This window comes from Aquarana catesbeiana, linkage group LG02 (assembly GCF_042186555.1).
Source record: "Aquarana catesbeiana isolate 2022-GZ linkage group LG02, ASM4218655v1, whole genome shotgun sequence".
Taxonomy (NCBI): domain Eukaryota; kingdom Metazoa; phylum Chordata; class Amphibia; order Anura; family Ranidae; genus Aquarana; species Aquarana catesbeiana.
This window is the reverse complement of record NC_133325.1, coordinates 800,971,845-800,998,454: the sequence shown is the minus strand read 5'-3', so window position 1 is coordinate 800,998,454 and position 26,610 is coordinate 800,971,845. Positions and strand designations below refer to the sequence as shown.

The window sequence follows — 26,610 nt, the reverse complement described above, 5'->3', positions numbered from 1 at the left end:
AAAAAATAACCGAAACTTCACAAACTGATGAAAAACACTGTGCAGGACTGCTAAAGTGCTAAAGGTATATGTACAAAGTAAATGATGATCACAAGGACGCCCATGCACAGATCCTCATTTTTTTACACACATGTGGTTGCCTCAAGGCAAGAGGCCATTGCTAATAGTGTGTTTTTGCACAAAGAGGAAATCCTTATTTCTGCACTTTGCACTGTGTGGTTTTCTGCACAGAAGAAGAGACTGAGTAATCTTTTGCACAACAGCTCAGTATTCATCTTTGTGATCATCATTTACTTTGCTCATATACCTTTAGCACTTTAGCAATACTGCACAGTGTTTTTTATTAGTTTATGAAGCTTTAGTTAATTATAATTTTTTAACAGGGCAGCACCAGCCATTCCTTTTATAGGTCAGGTATAGATAGGTCAGTGTGTTTATGTCAGGTAGGTCAGTCTATGTGGTCAGCATTGGTGGGCACTGGTAAGGCAGGCAGCAACCAGCAAGTGAGCTTACCCCTCGCCACACAGCCACAAAACCCCGCACCATTTCCTTCCACTTCACAATTATGTTCCACTTTGTGTTGGTCTATCACATAAAATCCCAATAAAATACATTTAGGTTTTTGGTTGTAACATGACAAAATGTGGAACATTTCAAGGGGTGTAAATACTTTTTCAAGGCGCTGTATTTTGGAGGTGAATTTACTGCAATTATATACCAATAAATGTTTATTTTTTGTATCAGTATGACACAATACACTCAATCTCAAAAATCTAAAAAAAAAAAAAGTTGTAATTTCTGGTCTTCTCGCAGCATTTTCTGAAATGGAAATCTCGGTGCATTTTCAGTTATTGAACATTTAGAGACTTTATTGCCGGGTTTAATATAAAACACATCTCTGGGTACATGTTGTGGGGGGTTCCTGGATTTGAGCGTTTAAGGTTAGTTTTTTGATGTGACTTTTCATATTTTTATCATTTTATTACTGATTTAGTCATTTGTAGGTTTGACCACTAGAGGGAGTAAATGATAAACTTGTAATTACTCTAGGTCTATATGTCAATTTTTTTTGCAATTCACCCAAAATTTACAGACAAAAAGCAATAAAGTTTATGGTTTGGTACTATAAAAAGGCAACTCGTTGCAGTTAGCTTTCTAGGATTTTTCTTTCTCGAACCCCAAATAATAACAAGCCATCAAATTAGAAAAATAGGACGGTATCCTCAGAGAATGAGGACCATGAGAATGTTCACATAGAACCAGGGACTGTTTGTAGACTGGCAGCCTCTGTTAATTCTGCAGCCACGGTTTCCTGCTCTTCTGCTCGCAATTTTCGGCTTGGTGACCCCTGAAAAAGAGAACCGAGAAAACTGAAAGTCACCAGCGTGTATTTTGTATTGTACATGTGTTATGTCACAGTGGCAGCCAAATCAGACAAACAGCATTGTACAACTTGGCTTTTACTGAATGAACGTAGGGTAACTTGACAATGCACAAAAAAAAGAGCATGCAATCAGTATTGAACAGAGACTAATGCCCCGTACACACGGTCGGACATTGATCGGACATTCCGACAACAAAATCCTAGGATTTTTCCGACGGATGTTGGCTCAAACTTGTCTTGCATACACACGGTCACACAAAGTTGTCGGAAAATCCGATCGTTCTGAACGCGGTGACGTAAAACACGTACGTCGGGACTATAAACGGGGCAGTGGCCAATAGCTTTCATCTCTTTATTTATTCTGAGCATGCGTGGCACTTTGTGCGTCAGATTTGTGTACACACGATCGGAATTTCCGACAACGGATTTTGTTGTCGGAAAAGTTTATATCCTGCTCTCAAACTTTGTGTGTCGGAAAATCCGATGGAAAATGTGTGATGGAGCCCACACACGGTCGGAATTTCCGACAACAAGGTCCTATCACACATTTTCCGTTGGAAAATCCAACCGTGTGTACGGGGCATAACAGTCAATAAAACCTTTACAGTAACTGGGATGCTAGGGGGTAGTTCTAACACTTGAGCACTAGGTGGCAGTATATTATTACAGATCCACACTTGTCCACTAGATGGGAGTATAGTCTTACAGGTTCAGAGGCAGGGATAGGGGATAAGGGAAGTTCACTTGCAAAATAGTACAATATATAAAAGTTAATTTACAATATAAAAAGTACTATATAATTAAAGTGTTAAGAAAAAAATAAAAAGGGTTTAAAAACTTAAAAGTCAACTAAAATGTACTATCTAACCAGTAACCACCCCCTGGTCCCTGTTGCACTTACCTCCCAGGATGCCGAGCTGTCAGTTCTCCATGCAGCCAGTCCAGCGACCTGGAGATTTGAAGTCTCCACTTTCAGCTCCCTCTTCTCTGTGCGGTGATTCTGGGATGGATTGGAGCCTTGCTCTGTGAAGGCACCGACCAATCAGTATCACTCTGATCTGTCCCGGAAACGCTGCACAAAGAAGAGGGAAAAGAGCTGGGATTTCAAATCCCCAGACTGCAGGATCTGACAGCTCGGCATCCTCAGAGGTAAGTACAGTGGCGCTCAGGGGGTGGGCATGGTGTTAGCTCACCTTTACAAAAAAATGTAAAGGTAAGCTAACACTTCAGGCATGATCGCAGTCACTTGAGGTTCCCTGAGAAGTGGAGGTAACACCTTTCTCGCTAGGAGGCTGGCTGTAGCTGATAGCCTAGCAAGGCTCCACAAGGGTATGGCTGCTGCCTCATTCCTCTGCAATCTGCATGAGTCATTTCTGACAGGTTTTCCTGACACCAAGAGATAAATGGTGACAGGGGAGGGATCTCCAGCTGATTGACAGCCTCAGCACTTTTCCTGTGTGGAGGGGGTGTGTCCCTTTCCTTTCAATAAGCTCTCAGAGCTCTCCTCACTGAACTCTGCAGAGTGTAATTTCAGCTCTCCGCCCTATTTTTTTTTGGATCGCTCAGATAAGCTGTATAAATTCTGGAATTTGAATAGATGTAGAAGAAATAAACAGATACAACTTATGTAGGAGGATTTGTTTCATCTCTGTGTATCACCTGAGGCCAGTCACTTCACTGGGGATATGGAGGGTTTACAATCACTTTGAAGAAGCCTGCTCCCACCACCGAGGGAGGTGCGTAAAGTTGCACTCTGCTACACATGCTGTGTACTCTCTAGAATAAAGTAGAAAAATGCAATACCTGGGAAGGGGTTAACATCTAGGGGTTAGCTATGTGCCTACCAATATGTAATGTGTGCGGCTTTTAATTAACTATCTGGCTGTTTTTATTCCCCGCTTTGCAGGGAGGAGAAACAGCCAGATCGCTGCTTACAGTACACATAGTTCTGTGTTTTTGTAAACACAGAGCTCTGTTTCTGGCCACAGCCAATTGGCTGAAATCAGCTGTCAAACTCGTGCTGTGTCCAATCACTAGCACTAGTACCAGTACATCACCCGGCCTTGCAGCTGCCGCCCGCTCGCAGTACAACTACTGCGGACGGGCAGCAAGCGGTTAAAGGGAATGTATAGTCTTTTATGTTTAGCTATAAGCAGGGATGTCTTCCCAATTTGGGAACTTTTCTTTTTTTTGGCAGTCAAAGCTAAGGTCTGCCTTGGTTCAGTCCCCTAATTCAGCCTTGGTGTTGGCTTGGGGTATGACTAGTAGTAGGCTTTTTCAGCCAACCACTAGGATGTTCATTGCCAGCAGTGTTGACGGGAAAGGGTAAAAAAAACAGGATCTGGGGTGACCTTGGGCCTGGACTTCTTATCCCCTGGACTCAGACCTGGGGAGGACTGCTGTCTCTATCTGCTATCTTTTTAAACCTGGAGTCCATAGAGGTCTATGTGTACTTGAGGAGGACTTGGTTTGGGACTTAGGTCTGCATCTGGATCTGTTTGTATTGAGAGAAGCTGGTCTCAAGGAGAACCAGGGAAGAATTCTACTGGAGGTGTCTGTAAGCCTGGAGCTGGAACCTCGCCAGAGGGAGTTGGTCAACTCATCATGGAGAAAGAATAATAGCCACCACTCCCTTGCTATGTTTCTACTAAATACGGGAGTGCTGGTACTGGCTAAAAGGCTCTTGCTCCTGATTGGGCAGCACAGTGGTGTAGTGGGTAGCACTCTCTCCTAGCAGTAAAAAGGGTTGCTGGTTCGAATCCCAACTACGACACTACCTGCCTGGAGTTTACATGTTACATAGTTACATAGTAGGTGAGGTTGAAAAAAGTCCATCAAGTCCAACCTATGTGTGTGATTATATGTCAGTATTACATTGTATATCCCTGTATGTTGCGGTCATTCAGGTGATTATCTAATAGTTTCTTGAAGCTATCAATGCTCCCCGCTGAGACCACCGCCTGTGGAAGGGAACTCCACATCCTTGCCGCTCTTACAGTAAAGAACCCTCTACGTAGTTTAAGGTTAAACCTCTTTTCTTCTAATTGTAATGAGTGGCCACGAGTCTTATTAAACTCTCTTCTGCAAAAAAGTTTTATCCCTATTGTGGGGTCACCAGTACAGTATTTGTAAATTGAAATCATATCCCCTCTCAAGCGTCTCTTCTCCAGAGAGAATATGTTCAGCGCTCGCAACCTTTCTTCATAACTAATATCCTCCAGAGCCTTTATTAGCTTTGTTGCCCTTCTTTGTACTCGCTCCATTTCCAGTACATCCTTCCTGAGGACTGGTGCCCAGAACTGGACAGCATACTCCAGGTGCGGCCGGACCAGAGTCTTGTAGAGCGGGAGAATTATCGTTTTATCTCTGGAGTTGATCCCCTTTTTAATGCCAATATTCTGTTTGCTTTGTTAGCAGCAGCTTGGCATTGCATGCCATTGCTGAGCCTATTATCTACTAGGACCCCCAGGTCCTTTTCCATCCTAGATTCCCCCAGAGGTTCTCCCCCCAGTGTATAGATTGCATTCAGATTTTTGCCACCCAAATGCATTATTTTACATTTTTCTACATTGAACCTCATTTGCCATGTAGCCGCCCCTCCCCCATTCATTTGTTCAGGTCTTTTTGCATGGTTTTCACATCCTGCGGAGAAGTTATTGCCCTGCTTAGCTTAGTATCGTCTGCAAATACAGAGATTGAACTGTTTATCCCATCCTCCAGGTCGTTTATAAACAAATTAAATAGGATTGGTCCCAGCACAGAACCCTGGGGAACCCCACTACCCACCCCTGACCATTCTGAGTACTCCCCATTTATCACCACCCTCTGAACTCGCCCTTGTAGCCAGTTTTCAATCCATGTACTCACCCTATGGTCCATGCCAACGGACCGTATTTTGTACAGTAAACGTTTATGGGGAACTGTGTCAAATGCTTTTGCAAAATCCAGATACACCACGTCTACAGGCCTTCCTTTATCTAGATGGCAACTCACCTCCTCATAGAAGGTTAATAGATTGGTTTGGCAAGAACGATTCTTCATGAATCCATGCTGATTACTGCTAATGATATAGTTCTTATTACTAAAATCTTGTATATAGTCCCTTATCATCCCCTCCAAGAGTTTACATACTATTGAAGTCAGGCTAACTGGTCTGTAATTCCCAGGGATGTTTTTTGGGCCCTTTTTAAATATTGGTGCTACATTGGCTTTTCTCCAATCAGCTGGTACCATTCCAGTCAATAGACTGTCTGTAAAAATTAGGAACAATGGTCTGGCAGTCACTTGACTGAGTTCCCTAAGTACCCTCGGATGCAAGCCATCTGGTCCCAGTGATTTATTAATGTTAAGTTTCTCAAGTCTAATTTTAATTCCGTCCTCTGTTAACCATGGAGGTGCTTCCTGTGTTGTGTCATGAGGATAAACACTGCAGTTTTGGTTACTGAAGCCCCCCGATTCACTCATGAAGACTGAGGAGAAGAATAAATTCAATACCTTCGCCATCTCCCCATCCTTTGTAACCAGATGCCCTTCCTCATTCTTTATGGGGCCAATATGGTCTGTCCTCTCTTTTTTACTGTTTACATACTTAAAGAATTTATTGGGATTTTTTTTGCTCTCCTCCGCTATGTGTCTTTCATGTTCTATCTTAGCCGTCCTAATTGCACCCTTACATTTCTTATTGCATTCTTTATAAATTCTGAATGCTGAGGATGAACCCTCAACCTTGTATTTTTTGAAGGCCTTCTCCTTTGCTTTTATATGCATTTTTACATTGGAGTTAAGCCATCCAGGATTTTTGTTCGCTCTTTTAAATTTATTACCCAATGGGATACATTGGCTAATGCCCTTATTTAATATGCTCTTAAAGCAAACCCATCTCTCCTCCGTATTCTTTGTTCCTAATATTTTATCCCAATTTATGCCTTTTAGCCAGGTTTGTAGTTTAGGGAAGTTGGCTCTTTTGAAATTCAGTGTCTTTGTGTTCCCTTTATGTTTCCTATTTGTGTGATTGATACTGAAACTAATTGACCTGTGATCGCTGTTACCTATATTGCCCCGTATTTCCACATCTGTGATCAGGTCTGTATTGTTGGTAATCAGTAGATCCAGTAATGTTTTATTTCTAGTTGGTGCGTCTACCATCTGACCCATAAAATTGTCCTGCAAGACATTAAGGAACTGGCGAGCCTTAAATGAATGCGCGGTTCCCTCCGCCCAGTCTATGTCTGGATAATTAAAATCCCCCATTATGATAACACTTCCCATCCTTGCTGCTAATCCAATTTGTGATAGGAGATCCGTCTCCACTTCCTCCCTCAGGTTAGGGGGCCTATAGCATACTCCCAGTATTATTTTCCCCTTAGCTTCATCCCTTTGGAGCTCTACCCATAAAGATTCCACCTCCTCCCTAGCCCCCTCAGTGATGTCATCTCTCACATTCACTTGTACATTATTCTTGATATATAGGCATACCCCTCCCCCTTTTTTACCCTCTCTATCCTTGCGGTATAGGGTATACCCTTGAATGTTTGCCAGCCAATCATGAGAGCTGTTGAACCAGGTCTCTGAAATTCCCACAAAATCCAAATCCTCCTTGTACAACAGTATCTCTAGTTCACCCATCTTGTCTGCCATGGTCCTGGCATTGGTGAACATGCCACATAGTTTAGACCGGTCGCATATTGTCCTCGTATTGGGTGTTTCGAGATTGCAACTAGGACTTGCTACTATACTCACCTTGTGTTTTTGTGCTTTGGTTAACCTACCACTAATGCCCCCAATACTACCCTCTGGAATATCTTCCGTGCTGGCTATCTCTGTCTCTGGACCCTCCCCCCCATTGCCTAGTTTAAAAACCCCTCTAACTTTTTGGACATCTTCATTCCCAGCAGATCTGCACCCTCCTCATTTAGGTGCAGTCCGTCCCTTCTATAGTACTGGTTACCGACTGAGAAGTCGGCCCAGTCCTCCAGGATCCCAAACCCCTCCTGTTCTCCCTGTGCCTGCGTGGGATTACCCTGGGTACTCCCACACTCCAAAGACATGCTGGTAGGTTAATTGGCATCTGTCTGAATTGGCCCTAGTATATGAATGTGAGTTAGGGACCTTAGATTGTAAGCTTCTTGAGGGTAAGGACCGATGTGAATGTACAATGTATATGTAAAGCGCTGCGTAAATTGACAGCACTATACAAGTACATTAAATAATAATTAGCAGAATGTCAATTTCTGGAGTCTGCATGAGACCGTTTTTTATTACAAAACTTAGGGTGGCATCTTTCAGATAGAAGTGTGTAAAAACTGACCAGTGGCAGGACAGTTTGGCATTATCAAGAACAGCGGGTTAGGGTCAGGGGGTAAATCCAGACCCCACCACTGCAATGCATAGGAGTAAAACACTGTTTGATAACTGACCATAAAAATGTAAGCAGGTTGTGTTTGTGCTGGTTCAGTGAGCTGGCCCAGGCTGGGGGAAAGGGTTACGTTTAAATTTTGGTCCCAGTCCGGCCCACCTGTGATATAAAAAGGGGGAAGGTTGAGGTCCATGGCTTTTAGACGGTTCTGCTCTTGGCTTGTGGTACTGGGACTGCTGCGTCTTGCAGCCTGCTGAAGGCACTGGGGTTTTCAAAAGACATCCAAGCAATGGAGAATACCAGCATGGACTATCATGGAGGTATGCCTGGGCAGCCACACAGCTGTAGTTAGGATTAGGGATTAGGGATTGGACTTGCTCATATTGGACTGTAATGTTGAAGTCTCTCCAGTAAACAAAGGTTTTAGGCCCAGTCTGAAGTTATTTAAAGGGGTGCATGTTGGTTCTGTCGTACCTAAAGATCCTAGATATGTAAAGCACAATGGGGTATGAAGTAACACTACTACAAAACTGTTAACTTGGCAAGTCAAGCAAGAGAAGTAGTGTAGTTGCTAAGAGTAACCAAGTATAAGTTCAAGGCACAAAGCAACCAGTCATTAGGTATGGTACCTGGTAAGAGTTACAGGGCCTCTGGTAGCAAGGGGGTCATTGTCTGGCTTCCTTCCCTTGTGGTTGGTATCCAATAGCAACCAGACCATGTTACGGAGATCTATGGCCTGGTTACAAGGTGCGGAAAGGAAGGAGTTAATGAGCATGCATGAGATCTGCGCTAGGTGCAGGCTCCTGCATGTGTTTGAAGGGTAACCTTCAAGGGTAGAGCTGCCTTGGTTCAGTCAAGTTTTACTTACCTTTCCGGATCCTTGGTCCAGCGCCTCCTTATCAACTTGACTCCAAGAAAAAATGCTTGTCTTATTAGAAAATGAGAAACATCTAAAAGTGGGAAAGACTTACCTTCCATTTTTGATGATGATAGATTTGGAAAGACACCAGGCTCAATATTACTATCAGGACCAGAGCTACGCGAACAGGAAAGAGCTGCACATACAGAATGGATGAAGGATCTGTGAGGGAAACAGACAGTATAGAGAGATAAGATAGTAGAACATCTTGACCACAGGACTACTGTACAGCATACAGAAGATAAAGGAGAAAGGGGAAAACATCTTCGAATGACTCAAAGTTTGTCCATGCCACAATCTCACCATCATTGATGAGAAAATGGTGGAGCCAATGGACTTCAGTAGACTCAAACTTGAGTTGCATAGAATCTGATGAGTTGGAAATTTCTGTCTATGTGTCATTTTCACTAACAGACAATTTATTTAAATCTCAACTGGGTCCACACAACTTCAACCCCTGAACCACCCTGCTCACCATATCGGTAGAGGACAGTACGTAGTGTGCTGTGAACCAGGTGACAGGCCACGTTCTCTCCTTCGGTCTCCTTGGTCAGGTTCAGTATGGACACCTTGGTGAAAGTTCCATCCTCATTCTCGGTCAGGTTCTCATGGGTCTGTTCTTCACCCAAGGGGACGCTCCAGGAAATGTTTAGATCTGCAGAATAAAACCTTTCCGCCTGGCAGATCAGAAGATGATTCTCAGTGTCCTCTGTCAGGGTCACTACTGGGGTGGCTGGAAATTAAAACATAGAATTGGGAAGAAAGTACATAAATGGAAAATACAAAAAACTTTTATAAAAAGAACTGGCAATGACGGCCACAAATAAAAGCCTGTAATGCCGCGTACACACGAGCGGACTTTCCGGCAAACTTTTCCGGCGTACCGGAGTCCGTCGGACAATTCGATCGTGTGTGGGCTCCAGCGGACTTTTTTTCTCAAAAGTTTGCCGGACTTAGATTTGAAACATGTTTCAAATCTATCCGAGGGACTCGAGTCCGGTCGAAAAGTCGGCTCGTCTGTATGCTAGTTCGACGGACAGAAGGCCACGCTAGGGCAGCTATTGGCTACTGGCTATGAACTTGCTTGTTTTAGTCCGGTCGTACGTCATCACGTACGAATTCATCGGACTTTGGTTGATTGTGTGTAGGCAAGTCCGTTCATTCAGAAAGTCCGTCGTAAAGTCCGTCGAAAAGTCCGCCGGGCAAAGTCTGCCACAAAGTCCGCTTGTGTGTACGCGGCATTAGAGTTTACAATATGGTTCAGAGACTGACGGCGGGGGGGGGGTCATTAGAGAGTGTACATTTTTATTATTAAAAAAAGTCATACAAACATACTGCTTACTTATTAATAAAAACATATTTACACAAAAATAAACAAGTAAACAAAAACAAGCGTGCTTACATGAGCAAGTAAAGAAAACTGTTTCCTGACAAGATAACATTAGGAAACATATTTTAATGACAACAAAAAAGACTACAAACTCCGAACCTCAACTTAAACACAATCCAGGCTAAGAAACATTTCTAGATTTAATTGTCATCAGGATGCGATTCCAAACCCCCCCAATAACCCCTCCCCCCACATCATTCACCCTGACTTCCATATCATTCACCTTGCATTCTGCACCAGCCACTCTCATTCCCTTCCCACCTCCCCCTCCACCATCATCCAATCCATCCCTCACTCCACCCCTCCGTGTCTGCCGACCTCCACCCGCACTTCTGCCACGCCGAGGAGGAGGGGTTGGCACCACCATACATTCTGGTCCAGCACCCTTCATTACACTAGGAGAAACAATAGGTGCAGACACAGACTTGACAACCACACTTTCTGACTCTGATTGGGGAACCACAGACTGGGGGGACACTGACACCACAGAGGGCCTCTGACAGGACAGAGACACTAGGATCCCCTGGTACAACCTCCACCAACCCAGACTCTTCTCTATCCAGACAGAATGATTCCACCACTAGCTCTGGCTTATTGTGCAAAGCCTCAGAGCACCAGCTATAAGGGTGACCAACCTTATCACATAGGTTACATTTAATGATGTTACAGTCTCTTGCCAGATGCTCCAGTTCCTGACACAAAGAGCACTTCTGTTCTGGACATTTAGAGGAGAAATGTTCCTTAGACTCCACATTTATGGCACACCTTAGGTTAACCAGGGTAGAATACGGTAATCCTATCTCTACCAATAAAGGCAGAGGAGGGCAAATGCTGGACCACATTCCCACACACACTCAACCTCATTGACACTGACAACCCACCCATCCAAATTCCTCTATCATCCAAAATCTTTTTTAGGGGACACAAAGTTTCACCAAACCTCCTCAACCAGACCCATAAATCCTCGGGGGGTTTAGACTCATTCCTTGTCAGGATAATCACATTTTTTATCAAGCGCTGTCTTTAGACAACTTTAGGGACAAGCCCCTTCCAGTCTGGCTGGCCCCCATATACACGCTCTTACCGCTCCCAAAACAGATCCAGCGATTCTGGACGCACAAATGACAAATCATATTCAAAGGAACCAGCCGGACTGATAAGAGCATAAATATCCTCCGCTCTAAATCCCATGGCTAGGATATTATCCACAACCACCCTCCTGATAGGTGGAATACTTCCTCCTTCCCACCTGAGCTGTACCATATTCCTGCGTTTAATGGAAGGTGCATTAGGTGAAAGTCGCACAACTGGCTCCCTTCCACTAGCAGCATGACTCGGTCCAACACAGCCTTAGCATAATTCCTAACTGGGACAGATGACACATTAACTGGCTGCATAGGAACCTCTGAAATCTGGTTTGGTAAATTACCCACCACTCGATCCTCCCTCCTCCCCTCCAGAACAACAGTCCCCTTCACCATAGTCCCAGAAGTACCACTGTTACCAGCAGTCCCATCAGCAAGTAAAGTCCTCTGTTTAGAAAAAACATCAGCTGTTTCAGTGTTCATACGGGCCTCCTGCTCTGCAGTTTCAATGTTCATGCAACATTCCTGCTCTGCACTGTAAGTGTCCATGTGGGACTCCTCACAGCCAGCAGAAACCTCTCTGTCTGGATACATGCCACCTCTTCCTGCATTCCCATAATCTTCATCTGATGAGTCAGTGCCACTCAAGCAAGATTCCATTTCTGTAATGGTCTGCAGCAATCCGCCATTTTCCTCAACCTCCTCCTGAGATGACCCAGGCCACTGGGAAGGGAGGGGGGCAGATACTGACTCAGGTGCAACAGATCCTGAGATAGGGGTAGTACTGGGGCCACCATGTGAAGCCACTTCCTTACCCCCCATCCATACTGTCGCCGTTGCTGTGGCATCCACCCGCTGGCTGGTACTGGCACAGGCATTCTCCTTCATCTGTTGGCATCTCTCCTCATTCTCACACTTTTCTCTGAACACACCGCTGCTCTCCTTCAGAGAGGCGACCAACTTCTCCTGCTTTTTCAATGCCTTTTCCAGAGACTTCAGCTTGGAGACTTCCCTCTTACTGTTTACAGACTTACTATGCAGGGATTTCTTTTTCCTGAGATCTTCTTTCACTACAGAAATTTTCTGTTCCTCCTTAGCAATGTGGTGAAGTCTGTTCACCACTCTATCCTGGAGGACTGGTAAGGACTCCTCTTGCATAGGAACAGGCCCAGGATCCATTGCAGCTTGAGCACATGGAGTAAGCCTCAGTGCCTGTGGAGAGCCCCCACCTTCGTCTTCCCCAATATGGTCCATGCTTGCCTGGGAAAAGCCTGCATGAGAGGCCCCAGGCTTGCTGCTTCTCTCAGCTGAGATCACAGCAGAGTGAGCCAACAGCACCCTGCAGAACATCACCACCTGGTGGAGAAGCTCCTCTGGTACAGAGACTGATGTGACTGGCTCAGTGTTCTCTGTACTGCACTACGATATAGGTCAGAGCTATATAAATGTGTAATAATAAAGCGTGACTGTGGGGGGACATTGGAGAGTAAGCACCTCTAGTACAGAGACTGATGTGACGGCTCAGTGTTCTGTGTACAGCACTGCGGTATATGTCAGAGTTATATATATATATAGGTTTAATAATAGCGTGTGACGTGGGGGGCGCATTCAAGTGAAAGCTCCTGTGGTACAGACTGTTGTGACTGGCTTAGTGTATTTATAAAACCTTAGTTGGACAAATGTCAGAAGCATTCATGCTGGCTAGCTGAGATGTCCCCGTATTTTCTGTAATAGAATAATTCCTGCTCCATCTAGTGGCCAAAATGTGGTATAGAGCTCTGAAATACCACAATGAGAAACTATACTGCATTTTGGCCACTAGATGGAGGTGACAATCATAGGACAATAATTTACTTTGGCCAGCCCCCGGGGGGGGGGCTAAATTATTGCCTATTGGCCGAGCATGAGAATGCAAGGCAATATTTTCCGGTGAGTGCGGCTCCATAAGAGTGGATCACAGTCACGGATGGTGTGGTGGAAGACATTTTATGGCATGGAAAAATTGCTTCATCCACTCTTTGACACTTAATACTTTGCATGGACTTTGTTTCATTCATTTTTTTTACTTATTTCATTCATTTTTTTACTTATTTTGTACGGATTGTTGTCACTATTAATTCTTACACTTTATATGGTTTTTTAAGTTAATAAGGTCCCGATCATCAGCGGTAGGGAATATTGGATGATTATCACACGGACCCACTAGTATTAGTAGGTGGCTCATTACATTCACTTAGTTTACTTTACACTAGTTCACTTTCATACACTATCAAGGTGATTTGTCATTTAGCACCCCTATTTCTATTTGGAATATCTATTATAATCATAGGAATTAAGCTATTACAAATATATGGATACATTTTCTCCAGGTTGCACGAATGCCTTAAATTTCAGGATCGTCATCGGTTTTTGGCACGGTTGTTTCTAAACACACCTTTATCTATAGCTTCTTACCTGTGATCATAAGATGTGTCCCATTCCCCTTGTAGGAGTCCAGAGAGACGTCCCGGTATGAGCAGATGTAGAGTCCGTTGTCTCTGGGGGTGACGGGAAAGATGACCAGAGAATGAGGCGTGATGGTGATCCTGGGCGTCTTCTCCAGTGTGACCTCCTGAGACCTCCTTAGTTTCCAGTATGAGTGGAGCATCTCCACCTTCTCATCACCGCTGATATTACAGAACATCTGAGCACTCTCACCCATTGACAAGAGAAGAACTGGCGGATGCTGAACCACCTTCACTGAGACGAGGCCTGCAAAGGCATTCCACCATTATATAGGAAAATATACAACAAATAATATGAAAGGATATTAAGGGATTGGGTGGAGTTACAAAACCTGATAGTCATTTTTATCTCCTCAGTTTTGATGGGTGAAGACGGTTCAAGACAGGCTCCAATAATTTGGAATTTTGTACATCAGTTTCATACTTTTTGTTGGGTTGCCTGTTTCGTATAAAGGTTGTTTCTCTTCTTTATTACATTTTCTATATGAGGTATATGCAATGTATGTGTTTGATAAAATAGCTGAGCAAATATCATGCCACATGAAAGAAAAACATTTTATTCTCCGGTGTCTCGGCTTTTCGAAAATTTATAAATTGTTTTTTGGGGGGGGGGGGGGGTTCAAGTATTTCTCGCAAAAAAAAAAATCTAAATTTTGACATGTGTGCAAAAGATTACAAAACTGTCACAGTAGACAAGTGGTCAGTGCAATAAAAAACTGATTATTTGAATGTTCATATGAACATGGAATTAATTTTTAATTATTCTTTAATTATTAGATTTTTAAAATTCTTTAATCATTTTTAATATTCTATTTAGGTGACATAAAATGAGACTTTTTTGACACATGATTTCGTATTCTTTGGCACCTTAAAAATCCCCATTTATTGTGAATTTCCTAGACCTAAAGTTATTTGAGGTGTTTTGTGCATCTGTCCTAGGTCTTAGGACTATGGACAGATGAGGGCTTCTGATGACGTCACGCTTGATGACGAAACGCGTAAACATGGAACGCACATTGCGCTATGCCAGGTTTTGGTGGAACACACGCTGACTCTGGCTTGGGTCTAGCGGCTTCTATCACTTCCGTTGTCTATTGCGGTTGCTCGCATAGGAGGTTCATTGTTCTTATATACATACACTCATACACACACTATCACAAAAGTGAGTACACCCCTCACATTTTTGTAAATATTTTCTTCTATCTTTTCATGTGACAACACGGAAGAAATGACACTTGGCTACAATGTAAAGTAGTGAGTGTACAGCTTGTATAACAGTGTAAATTTGCTGTCCCTTCAAAATAACTCAACACACAGCCATTAATGTCTAAACTGCTGGAAACCATTGGTAACAAAAGTGAGTACACCCCTAAGTGAAAATGTCCAATTTGGGCCCAATTAGCCATTTCCCTCCCCTGTGTCATGTGACTCGTTAGTGTTACAAGGTCTCAAGTGTGAATGGGGAGCAGGTGTGTTAAATTTGGTGTTATCGCTCTCACTCTCTCATACTGGTTACTGGAAGTTCAACATGGCACCTCATGGCAAAGAACTCTCTGAGGATCTGAAAAAAAGAATTGTTGCTCTACATAAAGATGGCCTAGGCTTTAAGAAGATTGCCAAGACCGTGAAACTGAGCTGCAGCACGGTGGCCAAGACCATACAGCGGTATAACAGGACAGGTTCCACTCAGAACAGGCCTCGCCATGGTCCACCAAAGAAGTTGAGGTCACGTGCTCAGCGTCATATCCAGAGGTTGTCTTTGGGAAATAGACGTATGAGTGCTGCCAGCATTGCTGCAGAGGTTGAAGGGGTGGGGGGTCAGCCTGTCAGGACTCAGACCATACACCGCACACTGCATCAAATTGGTCTGCATGGCTGTCATCCCAGAAGGAAGCCTCTTCTAAAGATGATGCACAAGAAGGCCTGCAAACAGTTTGCTGAGGACAAGCAGACTAAGGACATGGATTACTGGAACCATGTCCTGTGGTCTGATGAGACCAAGATAAACTTATTTGGTTCAGATGGTGACAAGCGTGTGTGGGGGCAACCAGGTGAGGAGGACAAAGACAAGTGTGTCTTGTCTACAGTCATGCATGGTGGTGGGAGTGTCATGGTCTGGGGCTGTATGTGTGCTGTCGGCACTGGGGAGCTACAGATCATTGAGGGAACCATGAATGCCAACATGTATTGTGACATACTGAAGCAGAGCATGATCCCCTCCCTTCAGAGACTGGGCCGCAGTTCAGTATTCCAAAATAATAACGACCCCAAACATACCTCCAAGACGACCACTGCCTTGCTAAAGAAGCTGAGGGTAAAGGTAATGGACTGGCCAAGCATGTCTCCAGACCTAAACCCTATTGATCATCTGTGGGACATCCTCAAACGGAAGGTGGAGGAGCGCAAGGTCTCTAACATCCACCAGCTCCGTGATGTCATCATGGAGGAGGGGAAGAGGACTCCAGTGACAACCTGTGAAGCTCTGGTGACCTCCATGCCCAAGAGGGTTAAGGCAGTGCTGGAAAATAATGGTGGCCACATATTGACAATTTGGGCCCAATTTGGACATTTTCACTTAGGGGTGTACTCACTTTTGTTGCCAGCGGTTTAGACATTAATGGCTGTGTGTTGAGTTATTTTGAGGGGACAGCAAATTTACACTGTTATACAAGCTGTACACTCACTACTTTACATTGTAGCAAAGTGTCATTTCTTCAGTGTTGTCACATGAAAAGATGTAATAGAATCTTTACAAAAATGTGAGGGGTGTACTGACTTTTGTGAGATACTGTATGTGGTAATAAATATAGAAATATGTACGTAAGTGCATAAAACAATTAATTGGCAATCAACATATGATGAATAAAAAAGTCCAAAAATGTACAAGTTTATTTTGGATTTCACTACGTGAAGTTTTAGGGAGGCAGCAGTTCGCACCCCTCCTAAGCGCGGAATTCCTATTTAATGAAAATCCACACTTTATTTGTATGCACGATCCATATAGGAGGTTTCGTCTGGATCATTCAAGGAACTGTTTGGGATTTTGTTTCTTCATTATCAATTATATTGGACTAATTCTGATTCATTTATGTTGGCCACATTAAAAGAGATTTCCATTTTCACATTGGTTGCATATATCCTGGTATACACACATTATTCACATCTTGTTATAGCCATTTTGGAGGATTGGTGGGTGCTCTTTGCACAATAGATTTTCAGATGAGAGAAATGCATCAAGACGCATTGTAGATGGCTTATGTGTGATATATAAATTGCTGGAAACTGAAGATCTCTTTGGTGGATTATTTTCTATTAACAAGGTAGAAATCATGGAGGAAATACACAATTTGCATACTGAGAGATCAGAGATGTCTACTGACCGACACACAAAAACCCTGACACAATGTAGGTGTGTAGGGTTCACCATCCATTGTGCTCTGTAACCCTTCTATAGTGCTCTATACACCTTCCAATAATGCTATTCATAAAGGTAAAAGGCACAAGATGGCTGTACTTACCTTGGATGATCCCGAGGAGGAGGAGGATGATGATGATGAGCTCCATGGTGTCTCAAACAGATGAACAAGATATATTATAGAGATAGATAACTCTAATCAGCACAAGGTATGCTCACAGCTCACTAACCTGCTGACGACCCTATCAAACCACATGGTGCGTTTCCTCTTCTCTCCGTCATCAGCGACCTCCAGCGCGTGTTTCTGGGTCATTCGCTTTCTTGGGTGCAAAATGTAGAATTAGGGCAAGACACCACTAACTACCAAAAGGTTTCTAACAACTGTTATCATCAGTCAACATGATCGAGCATGATGTGATTGAAAAATAACATAAAAAATACCCCAAAAATACCTAAAAAATTGTGGCTTGTTTTTGGTTTCTTTTGTCAGTTTTATTAAAAAAAAAAAAATAACCATATACATTTAAAATGCGAAGAGAGCACACAAGAATCACATTGGAATTTTTCGTTACATTTTTTAAAATTGTATTGTTATATATTTTTGAAAAAAGTTAAAAGATTCACTTTTGTGCTATGAATAAAAAACACACAAAAAAAAAAACCTTAGTTACTTACCGGTAACGGTATTTCTATGAGCCTTTCAGGGCAGCACCTTGGAGAGAGAGCGTAGCTCCACCCTTCACAGGAAACACTACCGTGACAACGCCATTTAAATGCAGCTGCTTCCACCATGCCCGAGAATTCCTCCGATATGCTGGCAGATAGAAGCATAGAAAACCACCACAGGAGATACTATATAATTGCATATAATAAGCAAGGGAGGGAAGTAGCTGCTGTCCTGAAAGGTTCAAAGAAATACAGTTACCGGTAAGTAACTAAGGTTTTCTCCCCTCGCCTTTCAGGATAGCACCTTGGAGAGGATAACCGAGTACTTACTTCAGGGTGGGACCACAGCTTATAAGACCTTCCTGCCAAAGGATTGATCCAAGGCAGACAGCAGATCTAAGCTGTAGTGCCTTATAAATGCCAGGTCAGCTTCTTTGATAGCGTGCTTTTAGCCCCCTTCCCAAAGTATTTCTGGAAGCTTTCTCCCCTTTGCGTGTTTCTGCTGCCAGGATGAACAGGGCGGTAGACTTTGAGGTGTTTCTTTACTTCAAGGTATTTTAAAAGACATCTTCTGACGTCTAGAGTGTCAAAAGTCTCCTCTCCCGGGCTGGAGGAAGCTAGACAGAATGTGGGCAGTATCATTTTTTGCCTATGGTGGAACGCTGAAGGGATTTTTTGGAAGAAAACCTGGATCTGTCCCCAAGATTATTCTGTCTGGAGAACATCTCAGGAAAGGCTCAGCATTAGATAGGGCGTGCATCTCGCTAATCCTGCAGGCTGAAGTTACCGCTAACAGGAGGATTGTTTTCAATCTGTGCAACTCTATGGAGATATCTTCCAAAGGTTAAAAAAAAAAAAAAAAAAGGGAGCTTTCATGAGCCCTTGAAGAACTAAAGGTAAATCCCACTTCGGGAATAATTTGACCAGCATAGGTCTACCCCTAGCCATAGGTCTAAAAAAAACTAATCAAATGGCTCTAGATAAGTTTTTCTCCAGAAACACCGACAGTGCAGCCACCTGCGCCTCGCGGGTGCTCGCTGCTAATCCATTCCCCATTCCCTCATGGAGAAATTCTGAACAGAAATTAGACTATTGAAATCAAAGTTTTTTTCTGGAACACCAGGAGTTTATAATACTTCCAAACTTTGGCATAAATTGCCCTGGTTACCTTTTTCCCGCTTGATAAAAAGGTGTTGAAAAGCTTTTGTGACAGGCCTCTGTGTCTTAGTAGGTCCTCCACAGAAAATAGGCCGTCAGGTTGAGATATGCTGGGTCCAAATGACCCTTGACTCAGTAAGCCCCTTCTGACTGGTAATATCTCCAGGGGCTTCGCTGATAAGTTCAGCAGGGCTAAAAACCAAGGTCTTTGGCCAAAAGGGTGTGATTAAAATTAGATCCGTGGATTCCACTATGAACTTTGCTAGCATCTGCGGGATCAGTTAGACAGGGGGAGCACGTAAGAAAGGGAGAAGTCCCATTTGTGAGCCAAGGAATCTAACCCCATAGCCTTGTGACGGGGCTCAATTTCTCCCAATGACACCAGTGATGGGGCTCAATTTCTCCCAATGACACCAGTGATGGGGTTCAGTTTCTCCAAATGACACCAGTGATGGGCTTAATTTCTCCCAATGACACCAGTGATGGGGCTTAATTTCTCCCAATGACACGGCACAATTCCTCCCAATGACACCATTGACGGGGCTCAATTTCTCCCAGTGACACCAATGATGGGGCACAATTCCTCCCAATGACACCAATGATGGGGTACAATTCCTCCCAATGACACCAATGATGGGGCACAAGTCCTCTAAATGGCACAAATAATGGGGAATTGTTTACGCCCATTGATGCAGGGACATTTTGTACTTCTGTTGGTCCAGCCCCCCTAAAGTCTGAAGAACTGTAAACTGGCCCTTTGTTTATAAAGTTTGGAGACCCCTGTTCTAGAAGAATGGGAGGGGAAGTAAGGTGGAGCTGCCTGGAGTATTCTGAGAGCCCTGACAAATCTCCAACTCCAGTCGTCAGGGGGCAGGCCCCCTCAAATACTTTGGGTCAGCCCAGCTGGGGAGGAGAGTTCGGGTGGAAGCTAGAGATGGAGTGATAGGCTGTCGTGGCCTTTGAGGGAGATCCCCAGTCTGGGAAGGGGTGACCTTGGGCCTGGGCTTGGGTGCAGACAGGACCTTCTCAAAACACACAGAGATGTCCTGGCCAGGAGGCACGGGAGCAAAGAGAGGACAGCAGGAGGACAGTGCCAGTCAAGTCTCCAGAAGCAACAGGAACAGCCAAGAGGGCTGGTGGGTGACACACAGTCAGGAGGACTCGGGAGGCCACGCCTGAGAAGACTGGGATGGAGCAGAGCCAGTCAGGAGGACTGTGATGGAGAAGTCTGGGATCGGTGCTGGGCCAGTCAGGAGGACTTTGGTGGCACGCCTGAGAAGACTGGGATGGAGCAGTCTAGGACGGGTGCAGAGCAAGTCAGGAGGACTTTGGTGGCACACCTGAGAAGACTAGGATGGAGCCCTCTGGGACGGGTACAGGGCCAGTCAGGAAGACTGTGGTGGCACGCCTGAGAAGACTGGGATGGAGCAGTCTGGGACGGGTGCAGAGCCAGTCAGGAGGACTGTGGTGGCACGCCTGAGAAGACTGGGATGGAGCAGCCTGGGATGGGTGCAGAGCCAGTCAGGAGGACTGTGGTGGCACACCTGAGAAGACTGGGATGGACCAGTCTGGGACGGGTGCAGAGCCAGTCAGGAGGACTGTGGTGGCACACCTGAGAAGACAGGGATGGAGCCGTCTGGGATGGGTGCAGAGCCAGTCAGGAGGACTGTGGTGGCACACCTGTGGTGGCACTTCTTCCACCTAGGAAAGACAGCACTCTCTGGAACAGACACCCAACGCATTCCCACCGCACCCGGCGGGACTGGGCCCCCTGATTCAAATCAAGGTTTCCTAATAGGAATAAGGGGTCACGGCCGATCATTTCCCCACATGATGACGTTGTGTGCGTTTATTAACCTGAGATGAGCTGTGATGCCAACGATGGCGGCTCATCTCCGCGGTGTGACTGGGGGGGCTTACTGTGCTGAGAGTGCGCTCCCTTGCTATGCTCCCACAGTAACTGGCGGGCACCGGAAAGCTGCGACACGTGCGATTTGGAGCTTTCCGGTCATGTGACCACTGCGACTGCCAATCACAACAGTCACATGATTGGAATGCCTGCCTCCGCTTCTCAGCATTCAGAATCTTTTACTGGCCCAGGAGGTGGCACCGGCATCAAAAGAAAAGTGTGAAAACAGCAAAATACATCAAAAACATAAAATATGTGTAAAAAAACGCAAAATACATTCAAAATGCATCAAAAAAGTATGAAAATGCGAAATACATCAAAAACGCATTTAAAACAATTGTAAACATGCAAATAAAACATCAAAACACATACAAAAAAGTGTATGAACACAAAATAGATCAAAAACACACAAAAAAAATGTAAAATGCAAAATACAAAAAAAATGCATCAAAAAAGTGTAATGCCGCTTACACACGAGCGGAATGTCCGACAGAAAAAGTCCAACGGAAGCTTTTCATTGTATATTCCGTTCGTGTGTGTTTTTTTTTCGAAAATTCTGACGAACCTAGAAATAGAACATGTTCTAAATATTTCCGACGGAACCAATTCCTATCGGGGGAAAAAGCTCGTCTGTGTGCTGTTCCGACGGACCAAAAACGACGCATGCTCTGAAGCAAGTACGAGACGGAAGCTATTGGCTACTGGCTATTGAACTTCCTTTTTCTAGTCCCGTCGTACGTGTTGTACGTCACCTCGTTCTGGACGGTCGGACTTTGGTGTGACCGTGTGTAGGCAAGACCGCTTGAGCGGAATTCCGTCGGAGAAACCTTCGGAGTTTATTCCGACGGCAAAACCGGTTCGTGTGTACGCGGCATAAGAACGCAAAATACATCAGAAAACGCATTTAAAAAGTGTGAAAAACACATAATACATTAAAACGCGTTTAAAAAGCTTGAAAAATGCAAAATACATTACAAAGTGTAAAAATAACGCAAAATACATAAAAAATGCATCAAAAAAGTAATAAAAAAACGCATAACAAGTGTGAAAAACGCATAATACATTAAAACGCGTTTAACAAGTGTGAAAAATGAAAAATACATCAAAAAGTGTAAAAAAAAAACAAAAAAAAACCATGCAAAATACATTAAAAAACGCATCAAAAAAAGTGTAAAAAAAAAAAAAAACGCATAAAAAAAGTGTGAAAAACTCATAATACATCAAAACGTGTAAAAAAATTAAAAATACATCAAAAAAGTGTAAAGATCTCCAGCCACACCCATCTCCATTGCTGTTTACCATTTCCATGGAGTATATGGAATTTTATCCTGGTGGATGCCATTGAGAGCACTCTGGTGACACAAGTGGAGAGAAGTTGGTGAAGGGGACACCGACCGCTTGGACCATCGGATTTACGTCTACATGCCTATTACCCCTGCAGGGGTTAGGCGTTCCGGCGACTGGGGACACTAGAGGGGGCTCCATACAGGACGGTACATATTTATCTGAACGGACATACCTGGAACCATTTGAAGATATACTAGATTTCTGCACAAGAACTTTTTATACACACTGGACACTTTTTAATATATGCAGCAATTTTTCGGCACTTTCGGAATTTTTGTATGCACGGACACTTTTTTTGAAAATATGCACTATTATGCTGGGTTTTATTATTTTTAATTTTTCAAAAAATTTTTATTTATTAATTTTTTTGATCACAACATTTTAAATGCACATGAAATATATATATATAGCTTTTTTTTGTTTGTTTCACTTCCATTTGATCACCATCCAGTTTGCCATTTCACATAATTGGTAGAACACCACTTTGGATTGGTTAGCACTGTTTTTTTCTCAGGGCACAATTCACCTACACGTCTTATTATTAATAATTATTCTTGGATTTTGTGTTATTTTGTACACCTGATCGATTACCAACTTTATCTATTGTTTGGAGATACTTTTTTTTTTTTTTTTTTCATATACTCCTTCACTTTAAACAGTTTGCACACTTATTGGTAGTTTTAGTCGTGGATATTTATTTATACATTCTGAAGCATATTCTGTTTCACCGCTTTTAAGTCATTCACCCAGATCTGTAGTGCAGTTCTTCCCTTGTGGTGAGAGTTTGTTAATAGTTTATTATTTTATCAGTGAACAGCGCCAATCCCCTATTTTCTCAGAGTTCACATCAAAAAAGTGTTAAAAAACACATAAAAAAAGAAGTGTGAAAAATGCTAGATACATCAAAACGCATCAAAAAAGTGTAAAATTCAATATTCATAAAAAATGCATTAAAAAAAGTGTTAAAAACGCAAAATACTTTAAAAAAAAATCAAAAAGTGTATAAAGACGCAAAATACATTAAAAATGCATTTTAAAAAAAGTGTCAAAAAAAGCTAAATACATCAAAAAACGCATAAAATTTGTGAAAACAACGCAAAATACTTAAAAACACATATAAAACGTATAAAAAAAAGCAAAATGCATTAAAAAAGCATAAAAAAAGTGTGAAAACCGCAAAATACATCAAAACGCATCAAAAAAAGTGTGAAAAACTTCTCTGGGAAAATGCATCAATGGCAACCTGCGTAGCCGATGTAAAGATGTTAGATAAAATCGCACTGCTCTGGAACGCAGGGGTACACGGCGTTCTGGTATGAATTTGACGCGCAGAGAACGATTGTTTTCTAGGTGTCATGGCGGCTACTTGCCTTTACCCATGAGGGAAAACACAGGTGAACGGTCCTCAGGTCTTTGGGGGGAAAAAAAAAGTACCGTGCAGAAAAATGCACATAGGAAGGCGTGGAGACGCCATTGGTTGTGTAGAAGTGACTGAGCCCCAAAACCCGGAGCCCGTCGTCTGTCTCCATCTGTATACAGTATATCCATCCATAGACACACACAGTATATAAACAGGGCCACACCCACTATGGACACTGAGGGGCGGGACTAGACGTTGGTGATTGGCTACTTGCAGTTGCCGGGGGGAGGAGGCTGAGGGCTGTGCCTGTCACTGGGCGGAACTATCAACTGAGCAGAGAAGGGGATTGGTCATTCAGGTTTTGGACGGAAAGCAGCCGGCCAATGGGTGCCTCATCCTCCCTTCAACTCAAGGATTTCTCATAGATACACGGGATTGGTCGGTGGGCTCAGTCGGGTCACATTTAGGGCAGCCATGGCCGAACAAAAGAAACCTCGCCCGTCTCTGTCCAGTATAAAGTATGACTGAACCCCCCGATCACTCCTATGCGTTTTTGTTTTTTTTTGTGCTTTTTGCAGAAACGCACTTCAGTCCATTAGCCATGGTTTCCTATGGGACACGTTCACATCTCTTTTTTTTAACGCAAAATGCGTTTTTGATCATGCGCATGTTGTACCCAAATAAAATTGATGTCCTTTTTTCCCCCACTTTCTTTGGGTGTTTTTTTTTTTTTTTTTGTGCTATAAACAATTTTTGAAAAAAAAACAACAAAATATTTTTTACTTCCTGCTATAAAACATCTGTAGTCGAGGGTTTGCTACTATAGTTATTACAGTTGACCAGTTGTTGTTTCGAATGAGTTTGGCTCCCTCTAGTGGCTGCTGGGCTCTGTCAGGATTTTTTCCTTATTCCTGAAAAGGGATGCAGCAAAGCATTGTGGGAGATGTAGTTTGGAGGAAGTGACTCTGTCAGCTGGATCAGCTCTGAACTACAGGACAGACAATGCAAAGCCCCTGCTGGGAGGAGTAATAAAAGGAGAGGCGTGGCCTGTTTTTAGTCTCTCTGGATGTCATTCAACACCTACCAGCAGGAGGTCCGTGTGTGACCACCAGGAGTAAGAGACTGCGGCCTATACAGCGGAGAGCCGGATCGCCCGCCTCTGAGGGATCTCGGAGTACAGCCTTGCTATTCTAGCAAGCGGACCGGCCTGCGCTTCAGAGCAACTGGAAGCCCCTGCACTTCAGTCCATCGGGAGTTGCAGCACGGCGCGGCTGCGCTATCTTCACCAGACGGAGACATCAGGAGGGGATTCTGGATGGAGCCTCACAGCTCTTGGAGTACATTGTGGTGAGAGGGCACCTGCCCATTCCAGTAGAGATTACGGTATTGCTGAGTGAGTTCTTTTTACAGAATGCTGGTGAGACTTGTAGTTCCACAGAGGTGAATCTACTTATTCACAGGCATCATACAGCTGGGCATTGGGGCCTTGTTCTTCTCCCCTGAGCTGTAAGTACTGTTATTGCACTCACATGTAAGGAGGAATCTACAAGTGGTGATATTTCTTCTGTCATCCGCATATTTGTTCTACAGTCATTTATTTTCTCTTTGTGGATTACAAATACTGCAGTTTAAACATCAGGCTAGTTGAAGATATCCGGAGTTGAAAGCACTTTCATCATCTTCCTCATTTATCAAGCATTGCTGCCAGTGGCGCTCAAAATTTTTGGGAGGGTGGGGGGGGTGCAAGCAAACTGAAAAATTCTGAAAAAAAACATCAATTGCAGCCTCACTGTGCCCATCATATGAAGTCACTGTGCCCCATAAAATCCAGCCACTGTGCCATCAATTGCAGCCTCTGTGCCCATCATATGCAGCCTGTTCCCATCATACAGCCTCTGTCCCCATCTTATGCAGCCTGTGCCCGTGATATGCAATCTGTGCCCATCATATTCAGCCTGTTCCCATCATACAGCCTCTGTGCCTGTGATATTCAGCCTGTGCCCATCATATTCAGCCTGTTCCCATCATACAGCCTCTGTGCCCGTGATATGCAGCCTGTGCCTGTGATATGCAGCCTCTGTGCCCATCATATTCAGCCTGTTCCAATCATACAGCCTCTGTGCCCGTGATATGCAGCCTCTGTGCCCATCATATTCAGCCTGTTCCCATCATACAGCCTCTGTGCCCGTGATATGCAGCCTGTGCCCGTGATATGCAGCCTCTGTGCCCATCATATTCAGCCTGTTCCAATCATACAGCCTCTGTGCCCGTGATATGCAGCCTGTGCCCGTTAGGGTGACCACATTTCTAAACTGCCATTCAGGGACCCCCCCCCAAAAAAAAAAGATGATTTTTGACATGTTTTTTTGCTGATTTTTGGGACAGGGGCATATGAAAAAAGATTGTGGTGAACAGTGGACATGTCTTAAATTGCGCTAAATATTGGCTTAAAGGGGGTGTGGCAAACAGAGGGTGTAGCCACATTGTGTTAACCGTGGAAGGGGCCTACATTTAAAACCCACCCTACCTTACAACAATCCTTTCTATCCACTGCACCCTTCCACTGACAGTTTAAAGTAGCCCATCCTACATATAGCAACCCACACTATCAACACCACACCAAAGTGGCCCATTCTATCTCAACACTTCAAATCAGTCCATCATATCTAAGGCACCCCAAAGTGGACAACCCTAACCACAGCACCCCAAAGAACCCCACACCAGCGGGATGCACAGGGGGAGGCAGTGGGGTGGAGGGAGGGCTGCAGAGTGGTCAGGGGGGGCGCAGAGTAGTCAGAAGGACAGTGGGATGCACAGGAGAACAATGGGATGGACAGGGGGACTGTGGGATGGACAGGGGGACTGTGGGATGGACAGGGGGATTGTGGGATGGACAGGGGGACAGAGGGATGGACAGGGGGACAGAGGGATGGACAGGGGGACCGTGGAATGGACAGGGGGACAGTAGGATGGACTGGGGGACAGTAGGATGGACAGGGGGACTGTGGAATGGACAGGGGGACTGTGGGATGGACAGGGGGACTGTGGGATGGACAGGAGGACAGTGGGATGGACAGGGGGACAGTGGGATGGACAGGGGGACAGTGGGATGGACAGG

At 44.1% G+C, this 26,610-nt stretch overlaps 1 protein-coding gene across 1 annotated transcript; it reads right to left on the bottom strand.

The window, feature by feature from the left end:
• Nucleotides 1-807: 807 nt before the first annotated feature.
• On the bottom strand, nt 808-17,328 carry LOC141130153 (tyrosine-protein phosphatase non-receptor type substrate 1-like). The gene is made up of 5 exons (XM_073618102.1): nt 17,156-17,328; nt 13,588-13,884; nt 9,134-9,391; nt 8,711-8,820; nt 808-1,348 (listed from the first exon to the last, which is right to left on the bottom strand). The coding sequence occupies exons 1-5, from the start codon at nt 17,199-17,201 to the stop codon at nt 1,250-1,252; spliced, it is 810 nt and encodes a 269-aa protein (XP_073474203.1). The 5' UTR covers nt 17,202-17,328; the 3' UTR covers nt 808-1,249.
• Between the last annotated feature and the right edge of the window lie 9,282 nt (nt 17,329-26,610).

What these genes read in the sequence shown, in the direction of transcription:
- LOC141130153 (XM_073618102.1), bottom strand. Translation starts at nt 17,201, where the DNA reads ATGGAGCTCATCATCATCATCCTCCTCCTCCTCGGGATCATCCAAG. An exon ending in CCTCCTCGGGATCATCCAAG is followed by an intron (nt 13,885 to 17,155) that starts GTAAGTACAGCC and finishes ATGCCTTTGCAG; the next exon opens with GCCTCGTCTCAGTGAAGGTG. An exon ending in TACTGTCCTCTACCGATATG is followed by an intron (nt 8,821 to 9,133) that starts GTGAGCAGGGTG and finishes TTTCCCTCACAG; the next exon opens with ATCCTTCATCCATTCTGTAT.